Source organism: Cervus canadensis, chromosome 29 (assembly GCF_019320065.1).
Source record: "Cervus canadensis isolate Bull #8, Minnesota chromosome 29, ASM1932006v1, whole genome shotgun sequence".
Classification (NCBI taxonomy): Eukaryota; Metazoa; Chordata; class Mammalia; order Artiodactyla; family Cervidae; genus Cervus; species Cervus canadensis.
This window is the reverse complement of record NC_057414.1, coordinates 38521622-38538713: the sequence shown is the minus strand read 5'-3', so window position 1 is coordinate 38538713 and position 17092 is coordinate 38521622. Positions and strand designations below refer to the sequence as shown.

The following is a 17092-nucleotide window of genomic DNA, read 5'->3' as shown; positions in this document are numbered from 1 at the left end:
GTTGGAACAAAAGGAGCGTGGGACCCCGCCACCTCCACGCGGTTGCCACCCCAATGAGTGTCACACGACCACGATGTTGTGGGTCTGGCACGACCTCCACCAAATCACCGCGGGACAGGCGACCCGGAGGGAAACGCCTCTGGTGTCCCGCGAGATGCCGAGCTGGCAGCTCTGCCACGTAGCTGCAGAGAGGCGGCTTTCCAGCCAGGACTCAGCGTCTCCGCGCGGTCTACCTCCACGTCCGGACTCGGATTGGCCATCCCCCACTGCGCAGGCGCGAGTTTTTTCCGCGCTGGCCAGCTGGCCCCACCCACTTCTTTTTCCATTCAGCTGCTGCGGGATACCGAACTGTCGTGCGTAAGCCTTCTATGCCGTCCTCGCTTTCCGGCTGCTGTTTCTCCACGGCTCTCCCCTTCCCCCCTCCCTTCTCTCCCTGACGACTTACTTTGCGGCAGCGCGGAGAACCCCACCCCCTTTCTCTGCGGAATCACCATGGCGGCTGGGGTAAGTTTGCCGGCTCTGGCGATACAGGTCATCCTATCCGACGCCATCCTCTGCCTGAGCTGGCTCAGCCGGGGTCAGAGGGGTTCTGCAGCTGAGTCAGGAACTGACCCGGGGTTTAGAGATCGTACTGTTCGAGAGTAGGGCCTCCAGGCCCCAGAGGGGAACTGAGGCTGGGGTTCTGGGAGGCCGAAGAGGTGGAAGGGTCTGGGGTAGAGGAGAAAAGGGATGCCAGATTCTGGCAGTCTGGAGCTTGATAAAGCAGTTCGGGTTCATTGCCGCCTCGAGACGTGGGATCCGGGCAGGTTGGCAAAACTTTTGCGACCGTTTTGTGGGGCAACAGGAGGGACAGGGCGAAGAGGAGGGTCTTTATGGGCAGGTACGGCTGGCCACGGTTAAGGGTGGTCCGCCGGGGAGGTTTTGGGAGCGAGAAGAGTCTCCGGACAGGGAAGTCAGGCCAATTGGACCTCTCTGGCCAGGTTAATAGAAGGGGAGAAGGCAACCCGGAGAACTCACTGCGGGACAGGAGAGATGGAATGCGTGACAAGAAATGAAAGGGTTTTTAGGGAGACCGAGTTGATTTAAGATGCCATTCGGTTCCCGTGGCTATTCGGAGGGGGCTCGGAAATGTCTTGGTCGATGTGTGAGTCTTGGAAACAAGGGTGATACTTCTGAAGGGTGAGCGGCTCAGCAGTAGAGTAGTCAGGCACTCGGGAACCACGAATGAATGAACAAGGGCTCTGGGAAGGGAGGGCTGTGTATTTGTTGGCAGATGGAGTTTGAGGGACCTAGAAGTTCTGTATTTCTTGAAAATATATTTGAGGGGAAGAGAATGCTTCTAGAGACGTCCTTAGAGAAGGTCAAATCTGTCAACAAGCTTTATTTAGCAGTCGGTGTGTAGTTCTGTCCTCGGTATTTCAGGGGACTCTGGTTACACTTGACAGCAGACACGGAAGAACTAACTTTGTTCACCAGAGGGAGTGAGGTGAAACGGATTGAGATTACTCAGGGAAGTCATTCCCCGGAAACCTTTAGGACTGGGACCTTTCTAGTCATTAATGTTTTTGTTCCGCATCTTTTCCCCACAGACCCTGTACACGTACCCTGAAAACTGGAGGGCCTTCAAGGCCCTCATTGCCGCTCAGTACAGCGGGGCTCAGGTCCGCGTGCTCTCCGCACCACCCCACTTCCATTTTGGCCAAACCAACCGCACCCCCGAATTTCTCCGTAAATTTCCTGCTGGCAAGGTGAGTAGGGAAGTGGAAGAGGGGCCTTTGGTCCTGAGAACCCAAGGAGAACTGAGAAGCCATCACTCTGAAAATGGCTTCCGTCTTTAAATGGGATCTTTTCATGTTATTTTTTTCCCCTACACTTAAAAAAACTTTTATTTTGAGCTAATGGTGATTGTTGTTAAAAATAGTACAGAATTCTTCAGTGATTTCCTGTAAAATTCACAAGCTTCTTTGAGGCAGACTGAATGAATTTTGACTGATTTCAGTGCAAATATCAATAGGTCAGATATATGCTGTGAATGAAATTCTTGCCCCAAGAGGCTTACGGAGGTAGATGAATAATCATTAAGTCAAGTCCAGTGGGGCAGTACGTGGTAATACTCTGGATAATATAGACTGCAGTAGAGGACTTGGTTTCTTGCCTTTTGCTTATTTGATTGAGGAATTACGTACAAATATCTAATAATATCTAAATTTGGGGGGTTTCTTAATGTGAGTTCACATTGTAGGGGATAGCAAGTTAGTCATGTAGTTTTGGTTCTTGAGTTTCAGATAGTATTAAGAGTTGGATTAGCAAGGGATATCAGCCTTATATAAAAACTATTTGAAACAGTTGAGCCTCCTGGACTTGACTAGTGAGAAACTGCTGTGTATTTTACTTTTGACTGTTTTGTCACCAGGTTCCAGCCTTTGAGGGTGACGATGGATTCTGTGTGTTCGAGAGCAATGCCATTGCCTACTATGGTAATCTGCAGTGACTGTGGGAGTGGGAGGGTCTGGAGGTGGTGAGGCGTAGGGGAGGATGGGGGAGCTGGAGTGGACAAGGAGAGGAATTTCCAGGCACCTGGACTGGTCTTGGCATAACCCCAGAGTTCTGACCTTCATGTTCTGCCTCTGCAGTGAGCAACGAGGAGCTGCGGGGAAGTACTCCCGAGGCAGCAGCGCAGGTGGTGCAGTGGGTGAGCTTTGCTGATAGCGACATAGTGCCACCAGCCAGCACCTGGGTGTTCCCTACCCTGGGCATCATGCACCACAACAAGCAGGTGAGCCTTGGAGCTTGGGGGAGACCACGGGCCGGGGTGGCATCAGCTCCTGAGCATCCGAGAGGAAGGAATAGGAAGGGCGATGCCAAGAACACCTAAATAGCAAATACCTAATCTTTGGGATGTAAGCTGGGAGTGCTGGGAAGCGCTGGGCTCTTGATGGTATCTGGACTCTTTTTCTAACAGACCCAGTGCAGGTGGGAGGTCTGAGTGGACAGACCAGAGATTTCTGCTGTAAAAAGATTGTATCAGATGGTAAGGGAGTATAGTTAGACCAGATGACCTCTAAGGTGACTTCTAAAATTCAAAGATGTGTGACTGTGATTAGTACAGTTTGAAATGAAGCCACACTGCACCCTGAAGAAATTTAACTTTGAGGGCTTCATTTGCAGTGAGCCAGGACTTAGTGGAATAGCTATCTTGGTTCTGTTATTGGGGGAGAAGGGCAGGGACAGGGCTTGCTACCCACTGCTGAGTCTGATCATTTTAAATCAATAGGCCACAGAGAATGCAAAGGAGGAGGTGAGGCGAATTCTGGGGCTGCTGGATGCTCACTTGAAGACGAGGACTTTTCTGGTGGGCGAACGCGTGACGCTGGCTGACATCACAGTTGTCTGCACCCTGTTGTGGCTTTATAAACAGGTGAAATTTATAAAGAATCGGGTTGGCAGGGGGTAGGTGAAGGTTAGAAACAAAGTGACAATGACAAGTCTGCCAGGTTGCCTGTATTTTGCTGATGTGAGAGGGTCTGAGGTGACAGCTAGTCCTTTTTTTTAAAGTATTTATTTGTTTATTTATCTAATTGTGCTACGTGTTAGCTGGGCATGCAGGATCTTTGTTGTTGTTAATAGCTGTGCTGGGTCTTCATTGCTTCCTTGGCTTTTCTCTAGTTGCGATGAGCAGGGGCTCCTCTGCGTCACGGTGTGCAGGCCTCTCATTGCAGTGACTTCTCTTGTTGCAGAGCACAGGCTCTGGGTGTGGGCTTTAGTAGTTGTAGCTCCAGGCTCTAGAATAGTTGTAGCACAAAGGTATAGTTGTTCTGTGACATGTGGGCTCTTCCTGGATCAGGGCTCGAACCCTTGTGCCCTGCATTGGCAGGTGGATTCTTTACCCCTGAGCCACCAGGGAAGCCCCAACAGCTAGTCTTAATTGAGGACCACTGTTACTGGAAAAGTGGGCTTGCCTCTTGAGGGGCGTTGAGCAGGACAAAGAAGGGTTTATTACTACTTGTAGCAGGTAAGGAAAACACCAGGTGTCTATCCTAACAGCAAAATTGGAGAAGTTTCAAGCTAAGGTGAAGGAAATGGCCACCCACCCAAATATTCTTGCCTGGGAAATCCCATGGACAGAGGAGTCTGGTGAGCTATAGTCCATAGGGTCAAACGTGACTGAGCACGCACGCACACACATACTCATGAAGGGGCTTGGATGGCTAATGGTTTGCACCTTAATTGAAGTCACAAGGGTCAAAAAGTGCCAATATCATTGCCCCTTTGGTTCCAGTTGAACTGGTAGTTGAGGGCTTTAGGCTAGTCTTTATCGTTGAAACAAGATTGGGAGTCTTTACTACTGATATAATATCTTTGCTGTTGTTACTTCTCTTTCTTTAATCTTTTGTTCCTGTGATCTTTTATTCCTTTGATGGTTGATGGTTTAGTTGCTAAGTTGTATCTGACTTTGGCAACCCCACAGACTGTAGCCCACCAGGCTCCTCTGCCCATGGGATTCTCCAGGCAAGAATTCTGGAGTGGGTTGCCACGCCCTCCTCCAGGATATCTTCCTGACCCAGGGATTGAACTCCTGCATTGCAGGTGGATTCTTTGCCACTAAGCCACCAGGGAAGCCCTTATGATCATTAATTACTATGACCTGTTCAAAGACAAGTATTACAGCCAGATTCAGATCACAGAATGGCTTGGGCCACAAATGACTGTTCTTATGTTGAGAAAGTCTTGCCTGGTTCTCCTTTAATGTGGACCCCCTAACCCTATCTTCTTACATTGCAACTGCTTCCCCTCCTGAGAAGTTCAGTACTCTTCTGTCGCCCTTAATTTCTGTTTGGCAGCTGTTATGTTTAGTTTGTTCCCATGTTTCTAGGGCAGCCTGTTTATGTTTAGTTGTGAAGACAGAGGTGGGGTTGCGGCTTCAGCATTAGGATCTTTGGAGGCAGAACTTGGAATAGTTCTTGGCTTCAGTACTCATTGGTTGTTGTGGGGGGCGGCTGTGGGAGGGGGCTGTGTATGTGAACTCCATTAGTCTTTTTCTCCTCATGGAATCTGTAAAACCAAAGTAGTAATAATCACCATTGAGGTTACTGGGTTAAAGAAGATGGATGGCACATTGCTGGTCCTAAACAGCAGTTCTTGAACCGATGATGGTCCAGAATAGTAACGTGATAACCGCAAAAAACAAGCACCTACTCTTGTCAGAGCCTGTGCCAAGGCCTAATGGGGACCATCTTAGTGAGTCTTTGCATGTTGTGTGGGCGAGAGAAATGTAACCCGCCAAGGGCATGTAGCTTGGAAGTTGTGGGGTAGGATTTGAGAACCAGCACTACAGAAGTGATGGTGATGTGGCCATGATAGGATTGTTTTCCCTCTGATCTTGGTAAATGGAAACAACGGTAAATGAATTTTTCATGAAGCTTAGTTTAAGGATTGTCTTTCTGAAAGGAAGTACTTTTTTTGCTGTCAAATATTTACTTTCTGAACTTTGATGATACGTGTATTTCTCACATATCATGCAGTTCATGTAGATAGTTTTTGTTATTCTTTTGGTAGAGGGAGTAGTTGGTAGCCCTCTGTTGGTCCCAGCCTTTTCAGTTTTACTGACTCATGAAATTGTAGGTATGAATAGCTTTGTAAAAGGAGTAAGGGATGATTTTAAGTATTCCTGCCAAGTCTGTGCATAGTGATTGGGCGGTGGGACCAGCATTCATTAAACCGAATTGGGCTGCTAGAGAGAGACCAGTAAGGTAGGTGGGCATAGCCCTCCTGGGAAAGCTGGTGTCTGGGGGCTGAAAAGGAGCTGAAGCTTCAGTGTAGACAGAAGCATGGGTTTCCTGCTCTGTCTCAGGCACATCAGGATGTTTCCCTCCACTGACTTCATGTCTGTTCTCGCACCCTGGCAGGTTCTGGAGCCTTCTTTCCGCCAGGCCTTCCCTAACACCAACCGCTGGTTCCTCACCTGCATTAACCAGCCCCAGTTCCGGGCTGTCTTGGGAGAGGTGAAACTCTGTGAGAAAATGGCCCAGTTTGATGGTAAGTCTGAGATTGGGGAACATGCAGGCAGGATCAGGGGACTGATTTGCTCAGTCTTAACCCCTTGATTTCCTGTCTGGGTTCATCTGGATCCCTTACTTGGCGCCCCCCAGCAGTTTTCCTCCCATTACTGTGCTTGTACCTGGTTTGGGAGGGATGTGGAAAGAGGCTGGACGCTGACTTTTCTCCCTGTCTTTTGCACCAGCTAAAAAGTTTGCAGAGAGCCAGCCTAAAAAGGACACCCCACGGAAGGAGAAAGGTTCTCGAGAAGAGAAGCCGAAGCCCCAGGTGGAGCGGAAGGAGGGCAAAGAGGAGAAGAAGGCGGCCGCCCCAGCTCCTGAGGAGGAGCTGGATGAATGTGAGCAGGCGCTGGCTGCCGAGCCGAAGACCAAGGATCCCTTTGCCCATCTGCCCAAGAGGTATGGATGTTGGAGGGCTTGGGGCCCAGGATTTTAGGTTGTCCATACAAAACTGAGTTGCTTATCAACAACAGATGGGTGAATTTTCAAAAAGAAAGCAAGTTTCTAGTGCATCTGATATTTGAGAATATCAGAACTTCTTTCTGGCAAAGAAAACAGATGGGCCCAGAATTTGGTGTGGAGGTGACTTGCTGGTGACTTGTTTGGTCTTGGGTGCACTTGTCAAGGTTTGAGATGGCTAGGAACTGGTACATCGAGGGGTGCAGGAAGGACGAAGATGGAGAGGCGCCTTGCATCGGCTCTGCTGGGCTGGCTTTGCTGAGGCAGCAGACACCACATCAGTAGCCTTTGATTGTCTTTTTGCTGCACTGGCCTGTATCAAAATTGCTCACTAAGAGAAAGAATGATGACTATAGCTATATAGTGCTTGTCTGATTGTTTCCCAGACGAAGGGAGTTAAACCCCTCAAGGAGAAAGAGGCAGATGAGGTGGACAACTGTGTGGGGTTCTTGGAAGAAAGAATACAGTAGAGGGGAGATTTTTAGAATCATATCTTTCTTCAGCCACTGCTCTAAGTCACCGTATTAGAGTTTCAAGCAGTATGAGAAATGTCTTTCCTGTAGTAACATCACTTAGTTCTGTTTTCTGTTTTTCTTGCGCACTCACTCTGCCTTTCCCAAAGCCATCTGTCTTGTCACTAGTTGGTCCTTTGGGATGCAGGATTGTTTGACGTCCCCGTTTTGTAGTGGTTTGTATATAGGATGAAGGAGCACACTGGTGGTGGGCATAAGAAGTATGTGCGGTTATAAGCGACAAACATGGGACTGGATAGTTGCCGCAAGAAACCGCTGCTTTCCAGTTTGGGGACCAACTTGGGCTGTAGCTGAGATTTCTTCCTACCAGGCACTTCATGCAAGAGGCTCCTAACAGCTGCTCTTTAAAGATGTGTTTCTGAACCTTTTAGCACAAGGTCAGGTCAGGAGCGAGCAGCATTTTTGGTATGTGATAACCAACCCAAACTGTATACACTATTGTAACATAGATACTGTTAATTATTAGCTGGAAACATTCACATATTTTGGGTCTGTACACTGGGCAGAAAGTAAATCCGGCAGTAAACATTAATCTTTAGTAAACTGCGCATTCTTTGTTACTGTTTTGGCATGTCTATTCATACATGTTGATTGCGTTACCATGGTGCTCTCCTGAGCTGCCCAGATGCTTTTCCCCAGGATTCTTAAGGGGATGTCTTTAGAGACGGACAGATAAGACTCAGATGAGTTCAGAGTTAACTTTAGCTTGTTTCAGGAGCTGTTTAGAGCCTGTGTTCAGTTTAGGGGGAGAAATGGACACATGGTCATGAATAATAAAGTTTATAAAGTTCAGACAGTTCAGGAAGAAGTGAAAGAAAACTCCCCAGCTCCACTTCTGAGGTGGTTGAGGCAGTAAAGCCCCTCAAATGAGGTCTCTGATGTGCATTTGGGAAGATCCTAGGGTTAAAAGACAGTTCTCGGCTATATTATAACAGTGAGCAAGTCACGCTGCTTAACCATATTTGTTTATAAAAGGAGGGATGGTAACAGTCTCTGACTCTAGGGTTTGACGACTTATTTATACTAATAATTGAACAAGTTAAACATTCAGTAGAAGGGTGTTTAAGAGATCTATGTCACGTTCATGCAGTAGAAAATCATTTAACCATTAAAACATTTGCAAAACATTCTCAATAACCAGGCGGTGAACAAATTGTGTAAGGCACAGAACTACATGCTGCGTCTTTGGAACACCACCAACGGGAGATACATTAAAATATTAACGCATCACAAGTGATCTTCAGTCAGCATCTATTTTTATAATTGAAAAAAACAAAACGGAAGCCCTGCTTACCACGGTGGGAGACACCTCTCCTATACTGATACTGGTGCTGGCATCCTTGGCGTCTGTCCCTGTGCTAGATTGCTTCAGAGACCACTGGGGTGTTTTCAGCACCTGAACTTGTTTCTGGGCAGAGTAACTAAAGGACGTGGGTGTAGGATTTGGCGTGGAGGCCCTTTGAAAACATTCATCTCTTACATTGCTGTCATATTATAGTGTGTGTAACCCGAAGAGGCCTGTGTGATGGGGGTGGGGCGGTGGGCAGCGACTTGGGTGAGTCAGGAACCAAGTGTGACTCTTGGAGAGGAGCCCTGGGAGGGGCCAGACGGGAAAAAAGAGTTCTTGCTGTGAGTCTCCACCAGGGGGCAGCAGCTCGCCACGCCTTTCTCGGGGCAGATGGTCCTGGGGCCCTCCTGGGCCCCACCCACCCCGGGCTTTGCATACCGTGTGCCTAGCTGCCCTGGGCCCCTCTCATACCCCTCAGCTTTCCTCCCTTGAGGAGATACACATCTGCCAGTCCAGTGACTTCCTGTAAAGCAGTAGGTTGGAGTGAAAACACCCTTAGCTTCTTTCAGCCTGGCGACATCTGTTGCCTCAGTAGGACCTTCCCCACCTTGACTTCCTTGCTTTATTCCCTCCGTGCAGTACCTTTGTGTTGGATGAATTTAAGCGCAAGTACTCCAACGAGGATACGCTCTCTGTGGCGCTGCCATACTTTTGGGATCACTTTGATAAGGATGGCTGGTCCCTGTGGTACTCTGAGTATCGCTTCCCTGAAGAGCTCACCCAGACCTTCATGAGCTGCAACCTCATCACTGGTGAGAGGATGGCTCTGGGGGGAGGAAGGGAGGCCACGGTAGTGGGCGATGTGATTTCAAAGCCTGAATGTTCTTCTTCCCCTTCAGGAATGTTCCAGCGATTGGACAAACTGAGGAAGAATGCCTTTGCCAGTGTCATTCTCTTTGGAACCAACAATAGCAGCTCCATTTCTGGGGTCTGGGTCTTTCGAGGCCAGGAGCTTGCTTTTCCGGTAAGGAAGGTGCAGGGGAGGTGGGGCGAGGATTTGGGAAATGCACTCATGTTCCTGAGTCAGAGGGCGTCCTGGAGACTTCAAGGAATGTGTCCATGAAAGAGCAGTCATGTTCACAGGCGTCCTGGGCTCTGATGATGGGTGTCTGAGCTGGAAGTAACAGGTGTGGGACAGTGTCCGATAACCTGACCACATGCTTCTTACCTGACTTTTTCTCCCCAGCTGAGTCCAGATTGGCAGGTGGACTACGAGTCATACACATGGCGGAAACTGGATCCCAGCAGCGAGGAGACCCAGACTCTGGTTCGAGAATACTTTTGCTGGGAAGGGGCCTTCCAGCATGTGGGCAAAGCCTTCAATCAGGGCAAGATCTTCAAGTGAACACCTCTTGCCATCGCCCAGCCGCCTGCACCTGCCCTTCGGGGAGAATGGGGGTCATTAAAGGAAACTGAACATTGAACCCTTCCCTGTGCTGCCTCCTTTGTGGGTGATGGCTTCTTCAAAGGGGAGTAGATGTGTTGGAGCAGGGTTCTGTCCGTGCCTGCGGGACCTCCCTGCGCAGGAGAGAAGTCTTAAGAAGAGCAGAGAAGCCGCTCCTCAGTTTCTGTTCACTGCGTTGCTTCTCCCGTGATGACCGTCTTCTAGCCTAGCTGGGAAAGATTGGATGTAGTTAGGAGGTGGTGACATGGGGCTTTGTAACTACCTAGTTCCAGACCCTCCCCCGTGAGGGGGGAGACTACCTGCTGGTGGGGGGAGAGCGCAGCACACACAGCCACTTACCACGCCTCCCCGCCGCTGCCGGGTGGGGCTGCAGTCGTTCCCAAGAATCAGTTTTAACACTTCAGACCAGCAACAAGACGAGGCACAGACTCCTTGGAACAGATAACTGGCCTGTGGGCCCAACTTGGCAGCAGAGCGTCTCTGGGGTATCCCTACTTTCTCACAAGGAAGTGGGGTTCCAAGATTTTAGTAACTTGCCTGTGATCACACGTCTTAGGTGGTGGAGGCAGAATTTTGAGCCCAGTGGGTGTCCCTGGAGCCTGTACCATAAACACACCCTGCTGCTTCCTGGAATGTAGAGCAGTCATAAATGTCATTTAACAACCCTGCTCAGACCAGTGCTGGTTGTTTTTTTTTTCTCCTTTGAGCTTAATTTTTATTACACCCTTTTCAGAGATAAGTTGCCCTTCTCTGATGGTCTTTTCTGTGTTTTGTGAAGAGCATTATGGAGATTCTCCCTGTAAATTTAACAGCTCAGGTGAATTTGGAAACCTGGTTTGGTTCACATTTTGAGGCATATGCAGAAAGTCGTGAGTCTGGTCTCCAGGTTATAGGTAGCTGGTTATTTTTTTCCCCATCCCTTTTAGGCCAGGCACAAAGAAGGGGATTCTTGGCTAGGGAGGGGAACACAGTGATCTTTCCTGGTACAGGTGGGTACAGGCTGGTAGCTTTAAGGGGGTAGGACTAATTGAGCTAGGACCTTGACTGCAGTTGGGATTCTGTGAGTAGATGATTGGGAAGATTGCGATTTGGAATCCAGCTGGGTGAGGATGGGTTGATTCTTGCTCAGACTTTGCTCCCTGGCAGCTCTGTCTTGAGTTGGATCCAAATCTGCTACCTGTCTTGCTTCTGAATATTCTGGGCTCCTCTAGGATAGGATCTAAGAGTGCTAGGTGCAGGCCAGCGTGAGCCCTAGGCCTCACAGAACCTGTCAAACTCCCCTCCCGGATTCCATTTCCCTCCACATCCCCTGCTCCTTGTCTTGTGTAATCTTCCCGACCTTTCTGGTACCCTTTATCTTCCCAGGACCTTGGAGACTGAGGCAGGAGAAATCGAGCCGAGCAGGTAGGTTTGAAGGGGCTAGCCTGAGAGGCCCTGGGAAAGCGGCGGCGGTTCCGCTGGGTGGGCCGCAGCTCGGGCTGCGGCGGGCCTGGCAGCCCACGTGGACAGCGGAGTTCTGGCGTGGGGGGCCTGGACCGCCTCCCAGCCTCCCTCAGACTGCAGGAAGAGTGACTCATCCACACGTCCTGCCTCCAGCGCCTCTAACTCGGCGGTTTGGTGCCGAGGAGTACGGCCAGGTTGGAGGAGGAGGCCAGGCCTGCGCTTGGGGGAGGGCCAGGGCCCGCAAGCCGGAGGTGGGGTGGGAGGCCCGAAGGGAGGGGGTTGTGGCCTCTAGAAGGCTCGCTGTTGGCCTTCCAGGGGGAGGCGGGGTGAGACGTGACGGCCCCTACCCTGCAGGGGTGGGCTCGAAAGAGATGAACCGCAGGAGTTTCTGGCGGCAGATGTGGGGCGGGGTAAGGGGGAATACATCTGTAGCTGGTTCGGTCCCCACCCTGCCCCGGGGAGCTCTGAGTCACCGCATCGCCTTAGGCTGGGGACTCGGGCCCTACAGGATCCAGCTGGGCGCCCCCCACCCCCAACCTCGCCCTCCGCGCTGCAGCCCCGCCCCTTTCCCCTCCCCTCCCGGCGCGGGGCGTGGGTGCTCCCGGCCCCGCCCGGCTCGCCACCCGCAGCCAGTGAGAGCTGGCGCGGTGGGGACGTCTCCCGTGGCAGAGTCACTTTCGCGACGTGCCGGAGGCTCGCGCGGGAGCTGGCATCCTCGCGCCTAGGGTGCGGCTCAGGCCGGCAGGCGCTGGGGTCGCGGGGTGGAAAAGGATTTGGGCGCTCTGAGTGGGTCGAGAGCTGAGGACAGGGCAGGGTCTTGGAGAAAAGGGATAGGATGGGGGAAAGAGGAGACTGTTTCATCCGTTTACTGGACAGATTCTCAGCGCCTCCAGAAAGAGAGGGTGAGAAACTGGAGAGGGGGCCAGGGCTCAAGAGGTGCCTTTGACTGCAGATAAAATCTTTACAGAGGCTAGAGTGTCAATGGGAGGCCGAGTCTTGGTTTAGCTTGTAGATAAACCAGTAGATACTGGTCAAAGCAGCTATTTATTTTAGCTTTGTTGGTGCTTCTGCTTAAGTCACTTATTAAAAAGTCAAAAGCCTTTAAAGTTCTTCCAAGAAAGACCTAGATTATCTTTTCCTCGTGTCCTGGTTGGAGCTGGAGCTGGACAGCTGCTGCTCACACTGGGTCGGGCCCATCCCACCAGCTGCCCACATGCCCCAAGTGTGCCAGTTCCCCTTTTGAAGGGTGGGGGAAGGGTCTAGAATGTTGAAGGGAGAGGCATGAAGTGCTTTGAAGACTCCACCCAGTCATTTCTGAAACTGATACCGTGGTTTTCATGGCAACCTTTCATGGCATGTCCTCAGAATGCAAACTTAACTTCCAAACATCAAAGGGGTTTTCCTGGGTGAGTGTGGCTTCCCTGGTTCACCCCATCAGTGGTACCTCCAGGACACTGGAACTTCCCCCACGTGATTTGATCAGTTCTCTGTATGTTAGAATGTCATTCTGGGGTATCCACTGTCTTTATTCTCTGCTTAATGCTGTGGAGCTAAAATACTGGCACTCCAGAAAGGTTAGAGAGACTGTGCCACCTGCTCCTGTCTGTCTGCTCTGATCAGGCTGGCCTGGCTCCCAGAGGAGGCTGTGTTTTACTCCAGTGGAATGACTGGGGTGTCCCAGGACCTCAGCACCCAAGGGATGGGTGGCGTGGCGGGTGATGGCGGTTGCTGGAGAGTAACCCTAAATTCACTTGACTCTCTTAGAAGAGGGAGAATGTCTTGGGCAGGTGGGGCTGGGTCAATGGCAAAAGTATCCTTCGTGATCCTGGATCTCTAGACGTTCCTGGATTTTTTTCATTCTTGTAGCCCCCTCTCCTGCTGTAACCACCCCCTTTTGTTTTCCTAATTTCCTCGGGATTCCGAAGACAGCCTGTTGACCTTACTTTGTTTTACACAATGGGCAGGCTTTGCACTGGGCCGGAGCTGGATGGTCATTCAGGGTTTGGGGCTATTTCTGATCAGATCTCCCGTGGAATGTGCCTCCCTCTACTTCCAGCTGCCCCCTCCCCTCCGCAGCAGGAACAGCTGTCATATGAGGGCCTCTCCCGCTGGCTCAGCCCTTTTGCAATCATCTGGCTGGCTCTGCCAGGATGGGGGTGGATAGTGAGGATGGGCAGAGCCAAGGGGTAAGCGAGGGGACATGGCAGGACAGGGGAGCCATTGGAGGGTAGGGAGGGCTATGGAGTGGAAGGCAGAGGGCTTGCCAAGGCCAGGCAGGAGGAGTGGGAGCCGGGTCAGGGAGGTTAGGGCACTCATCAAAGGGACTCGGGGGCCCACACTGGGATTGGAAGCTTTCTAGGTTGTAAGGGAGAGTTGGTCATAGCGGGACCTTGGCTGGTCATTCTCCACGGAGATCTGCATTTCCCTGACTCACAGGGGAGCACGGGCTGCCTTCCTGCCTGTCGCCCTCTGAGCGGGGACCTGAGTCACCGAATTGCCTGGGGTGTTGGCCGCCCTACAGTTGCCTTGCCGGTGTCTGTGCCCCGCCTACTCCTACTGTTAGGGCAGGGGTTAGCAAACACACCCCTTTTATCCCACTGTGTTCAATAGCAATACCCCATCTCTTTGACTCAGTCTTACAGAATGTACCTCCGGGAGACCACAGCACGTAGTCCCTTTCTTTAACCCAGGAGGAAACTGGAGTCCAGAGAGGGGAAGTGACTTATCAGGGGTGCATGCTTCTCTTTCCACAGTTCTTGCAGCCGCTCAACTGAGTCACTTTTGCTCCCAAAAAAAAGAGCAGAAGGGTGCTCCCCCCCAAAAGTGGCGGACAAGCACGCTAGGTTTCGGAAGCCAGGAAGAGGGTGGTATCAGCCCGAGAAGGACAGCCCCGACCCGAGTAAGGCTCGTGGAAGTGGAGCAGGTCCTAGGGCAGGGTCAGCCCCAGCGATCCAAGTCCCTGGGGCGGCGGGCAGAGGGCACTGGGTGTAGCAGGGGCGGGACTTTGGGTGACAGGAACCTCAACTATGTGGTGACTCAGGCCCTGGGCAGCCTAGGCCCTTCCTTCCCCGCTCAGTCTGATCCCCTTAAACTGGACTTGGGAAGTGTGAGCAGAGGACAGAGAGAGAAGCCTGGGCTGGTCTCCCCTTCCCTGGGGAACTGGGGGGAAAGCAGAGGAATCTGGAAAGTGTGGGAGAAAGGCAGAGTCCAAAAAAGGGGCGAGGAGACTGGTGTTCCCCTCTCCCGGCGACTCCCTCGCGCTCCCCGCTCCCTGCTGGGGAGGGGAGCTGGCTGGGGCGTTGGCTGCCCCGTTCATTCCAGCTCCCTCCCTCGGCTCCTGTTTACAAGTCCGTCCGCCCAGTCCCTAGCTCAGCTTTGGGCTTTTTTTTTCCTCTCTCCCTCCCTCCCTCCCTCGACAGCCTCATTCAGTCCTGTTTTGCCACTTCTTTCCCTTAATCCTGGGTCCCCATTTCCTGTTATCTTTTTGCTCCCCCAGCATCCTAGCCCCAACAGCGCAGGGCCATCTAGGAATCCAGTTGTCACCTTGCATCCTCCCGCCCCGCTCTCCGTGCTCCCTTTCCCGCCCCCTTCACTTGCCTGGACAGCATTTCTTTGCCTTCTTACCTCCCAGTCTCTCTACTCAGGGCCCTGGGTCTTGTCTCTTGTTCTCTAATCAGCTTTAACTTGGGTTCTGCTTGGGCCTGAAGATCTCAATTAGGACTGAGTGTAATGGGAGGGTTTCCGGTATCCCAGCTGTCAGATCTGAGCAATTCAGGAACTCCTTATTTGAACCCTGAGCTTTAAATACAGGCTGGGATTTGAATTGAGCTGGAGGAGGATGGGTTGACTCGGCTTCCTGTGTTGAGTTTGAGTTTGGAGTTTGAGAATTGCTTAGAAAATAATGTTTGGATCCCAGAATCACCCAATAAGCTTGCTGCTCCACTGGGGAAGATGATAGATTAAGAATCAAAAGTGAGAGACTTCCCGGGTGATCCAGTGGCTAAGACTCTGCTCTCCCAATGCAGGGGGCCCGGCTTCGATCCCTGATCAGGGAACTAGATTTCACGTGCCGAAACTAAGATCTGGTGCAGCCAAATAAATATATATTTTTACAAAGAATTGAAAGCGAATGGAGAAGGGCCTGGTGCTTGGCAGGGATGCTCATGTCTGAGTTGGTGTGTTGTACCAGGTGGAGAAAGGGATCTGGGAAATGCCCCGTGACTCAAAGAAGGGGTAACAGTAATTTCTGTGCTCCTAAGGCTGACATGCCAAAGGGCCCTCGACTGGACGAAAAGTCTGCTTTCAAAGAGATGGCGAACAGACTGCACCTTTCACTTCCTGGTGTCAGAGTTTAAAAGCCATGATGACTCGTAGAGCAGTCGCATCTTTTCTTCCTCATCATGCACTGATTTCAGAGAAGGGGACTGTGGGGAGAAGGAAAGGGAAGGGGAATCCCCTGGCACCGGGCCTGCCCACAGAGCGCCCCTTTGTGGTTGCTATGGAAACAGGCATAATAAGAACAAAACAGAGGCACGTTGCCTGGCAACACAGGAGCCCAGGGTTCATCACACACATACTACCTACAAATCAGGGAACCCCCGGGGAGGGAGTGGCACTTCTGGCAAAGCTGGGGTATCCCAGTGATGACGAGTCCTAGAGCTGACCTTGCTTTTCCAGTGGGTCTGGAGGACTGTGTGGTGTGGGCTGCTTCTGAAGGGCAGTGAAGCACCAGCAGGAAGGCTGAAGTCCTCTCAGATTCATCAAAGCCCTTACTTTGATGGGGAAATCTGAAACAATGTTCAGATGGAGGGAACTCCTTTTAACTAAAAAATAGCCTGTCTTTGTAGGGGGAGTAAGATATGGGTATAAAAGATCTGGAAGAAAAGATGACATCCAGTTTTTCCAAAGCATGGGACTCACAAGGTAGGGTAGCATCAGAGGCTAGATCCTTCTGGACTGAGCACCTGGGGGCAGGGATTCCATCTTGTCAAGGATTCTGTTACCTGTACCACCACCATCACCTACCCCTGTTCCAGTGCTGGACACAGTAAATGTTTGTGCAAAGCTGCATGAGAGAACTACACGTGGGGGCTGAGAGCGAGGGGAAACTTGTGGGGTACAGGATGCTGTTGTATAAAGAACAAGAACTTTGGGGGGACTTCTCTGGTGGGCCATTGGTTAAGACTCCAAGCTTCCAATGCAAGGGGCTCAGTGCAGGGTCAATCCCTGGTCAGGGAACTAAGATCCTACATGCGTGGCCAAAAAAGTTATTTTAAAAAAGAAGAGGAGCAAGGGCTTTGGGGCCAGTTATATATGCAGTTTATTCATTCATTCATTCAATTTTTCAGCAAAGTGTTCTGGCATGATTGCTAGGTGCCAGCCACTGCTGTAGACACAGAGTACACAGCAGAAAACAAACAATGCCTGCCCTCCTGGGGCTTAGATGTGGATGGGAACTTTCAGTCCTGCTTCTGAAGGTTATGTGATTTTAGGTAAATCACTGTCCCTCTCCCAGACCATTTTCTTCCTGCGTGTGAGGATTAAATGGGCTGACATACAAGGTGCCTACAGCAGTGTACAGCAGTGTCACAAGATTACCATGAAGGTAGCTCTTGGGGAAGAGGGGTGAAAAAGGTGGGGGCTACAGCAGTAGGCAGAAGGAGAAGGGGTGGCAGAAATTTCTATAAGTGTTGTGTCTCCAGTTGCACCATTGAAGACTGTTGAAGATATTCCCTTTCCCTGCCAGCTTTGGTGCAGCAAGCAGGACCTTTTTAGGGAGCAGAGTCTAGTTTACCCCTTCTGTACCCTCCTAGCCTAGAAGGGGGCAGGAGCTACTCCCCAGGACCAC

The 17092-nt window shown here is 51.1% G+C and overlaps 1 protein-coding gene and 1 long non-coding RNA gene across 3 annotated transcripts; one reads left to right on the top strand and one right to left on the bottom strand.

Moving 5' to 3' along the window:
- The first annotated feature begins 352 nt into the window (after positions 1-352).
- EEF1G (eukaryotic translation elongation factor 1 gamma) lies at positions 353-9820 on the top strand. Its single transcript, XM_043451176.1, has 10 exons — positions 353-504; positions 1590-1748; positions 2414-2477; positions 2634-2776; positions 3275-3418; positions 5907-6036; positions 6242-6455; positions 8976-9148; positions 9236-9360; positions 9583-9820. The coding sequence occupies exons 1-10, from the start codon at positions 493-495 to the stop codon at positions 9739-9741; spliced, it is 1323 nt and encodes a 440-aa protein (XP_043307111.1). The 5' UTR covers positions 353-492; the 3' UTR covers positions 9742-9820.
- On the bottom strand, positions 9675-14949 carry LOC122430552. Of its 2 annotated transcripts, none has more exons than XR_006266346.1 (2): positions 14869-14949; positions 9675-10010 (listed from the first exon to the last, which is right to left on the bottom strand). It is a non-coding gene; the product is annotated as an uncharacterized LOC122430552 (long non-coding RNA). The 2 variants fall into 2 exon arrangements; XR_006266347.1 differs by having other exon boundaries at positions 9675-10006.
- Between the last annotated feature and the right edge of the window lie 2143 nt (positions 14950-17092).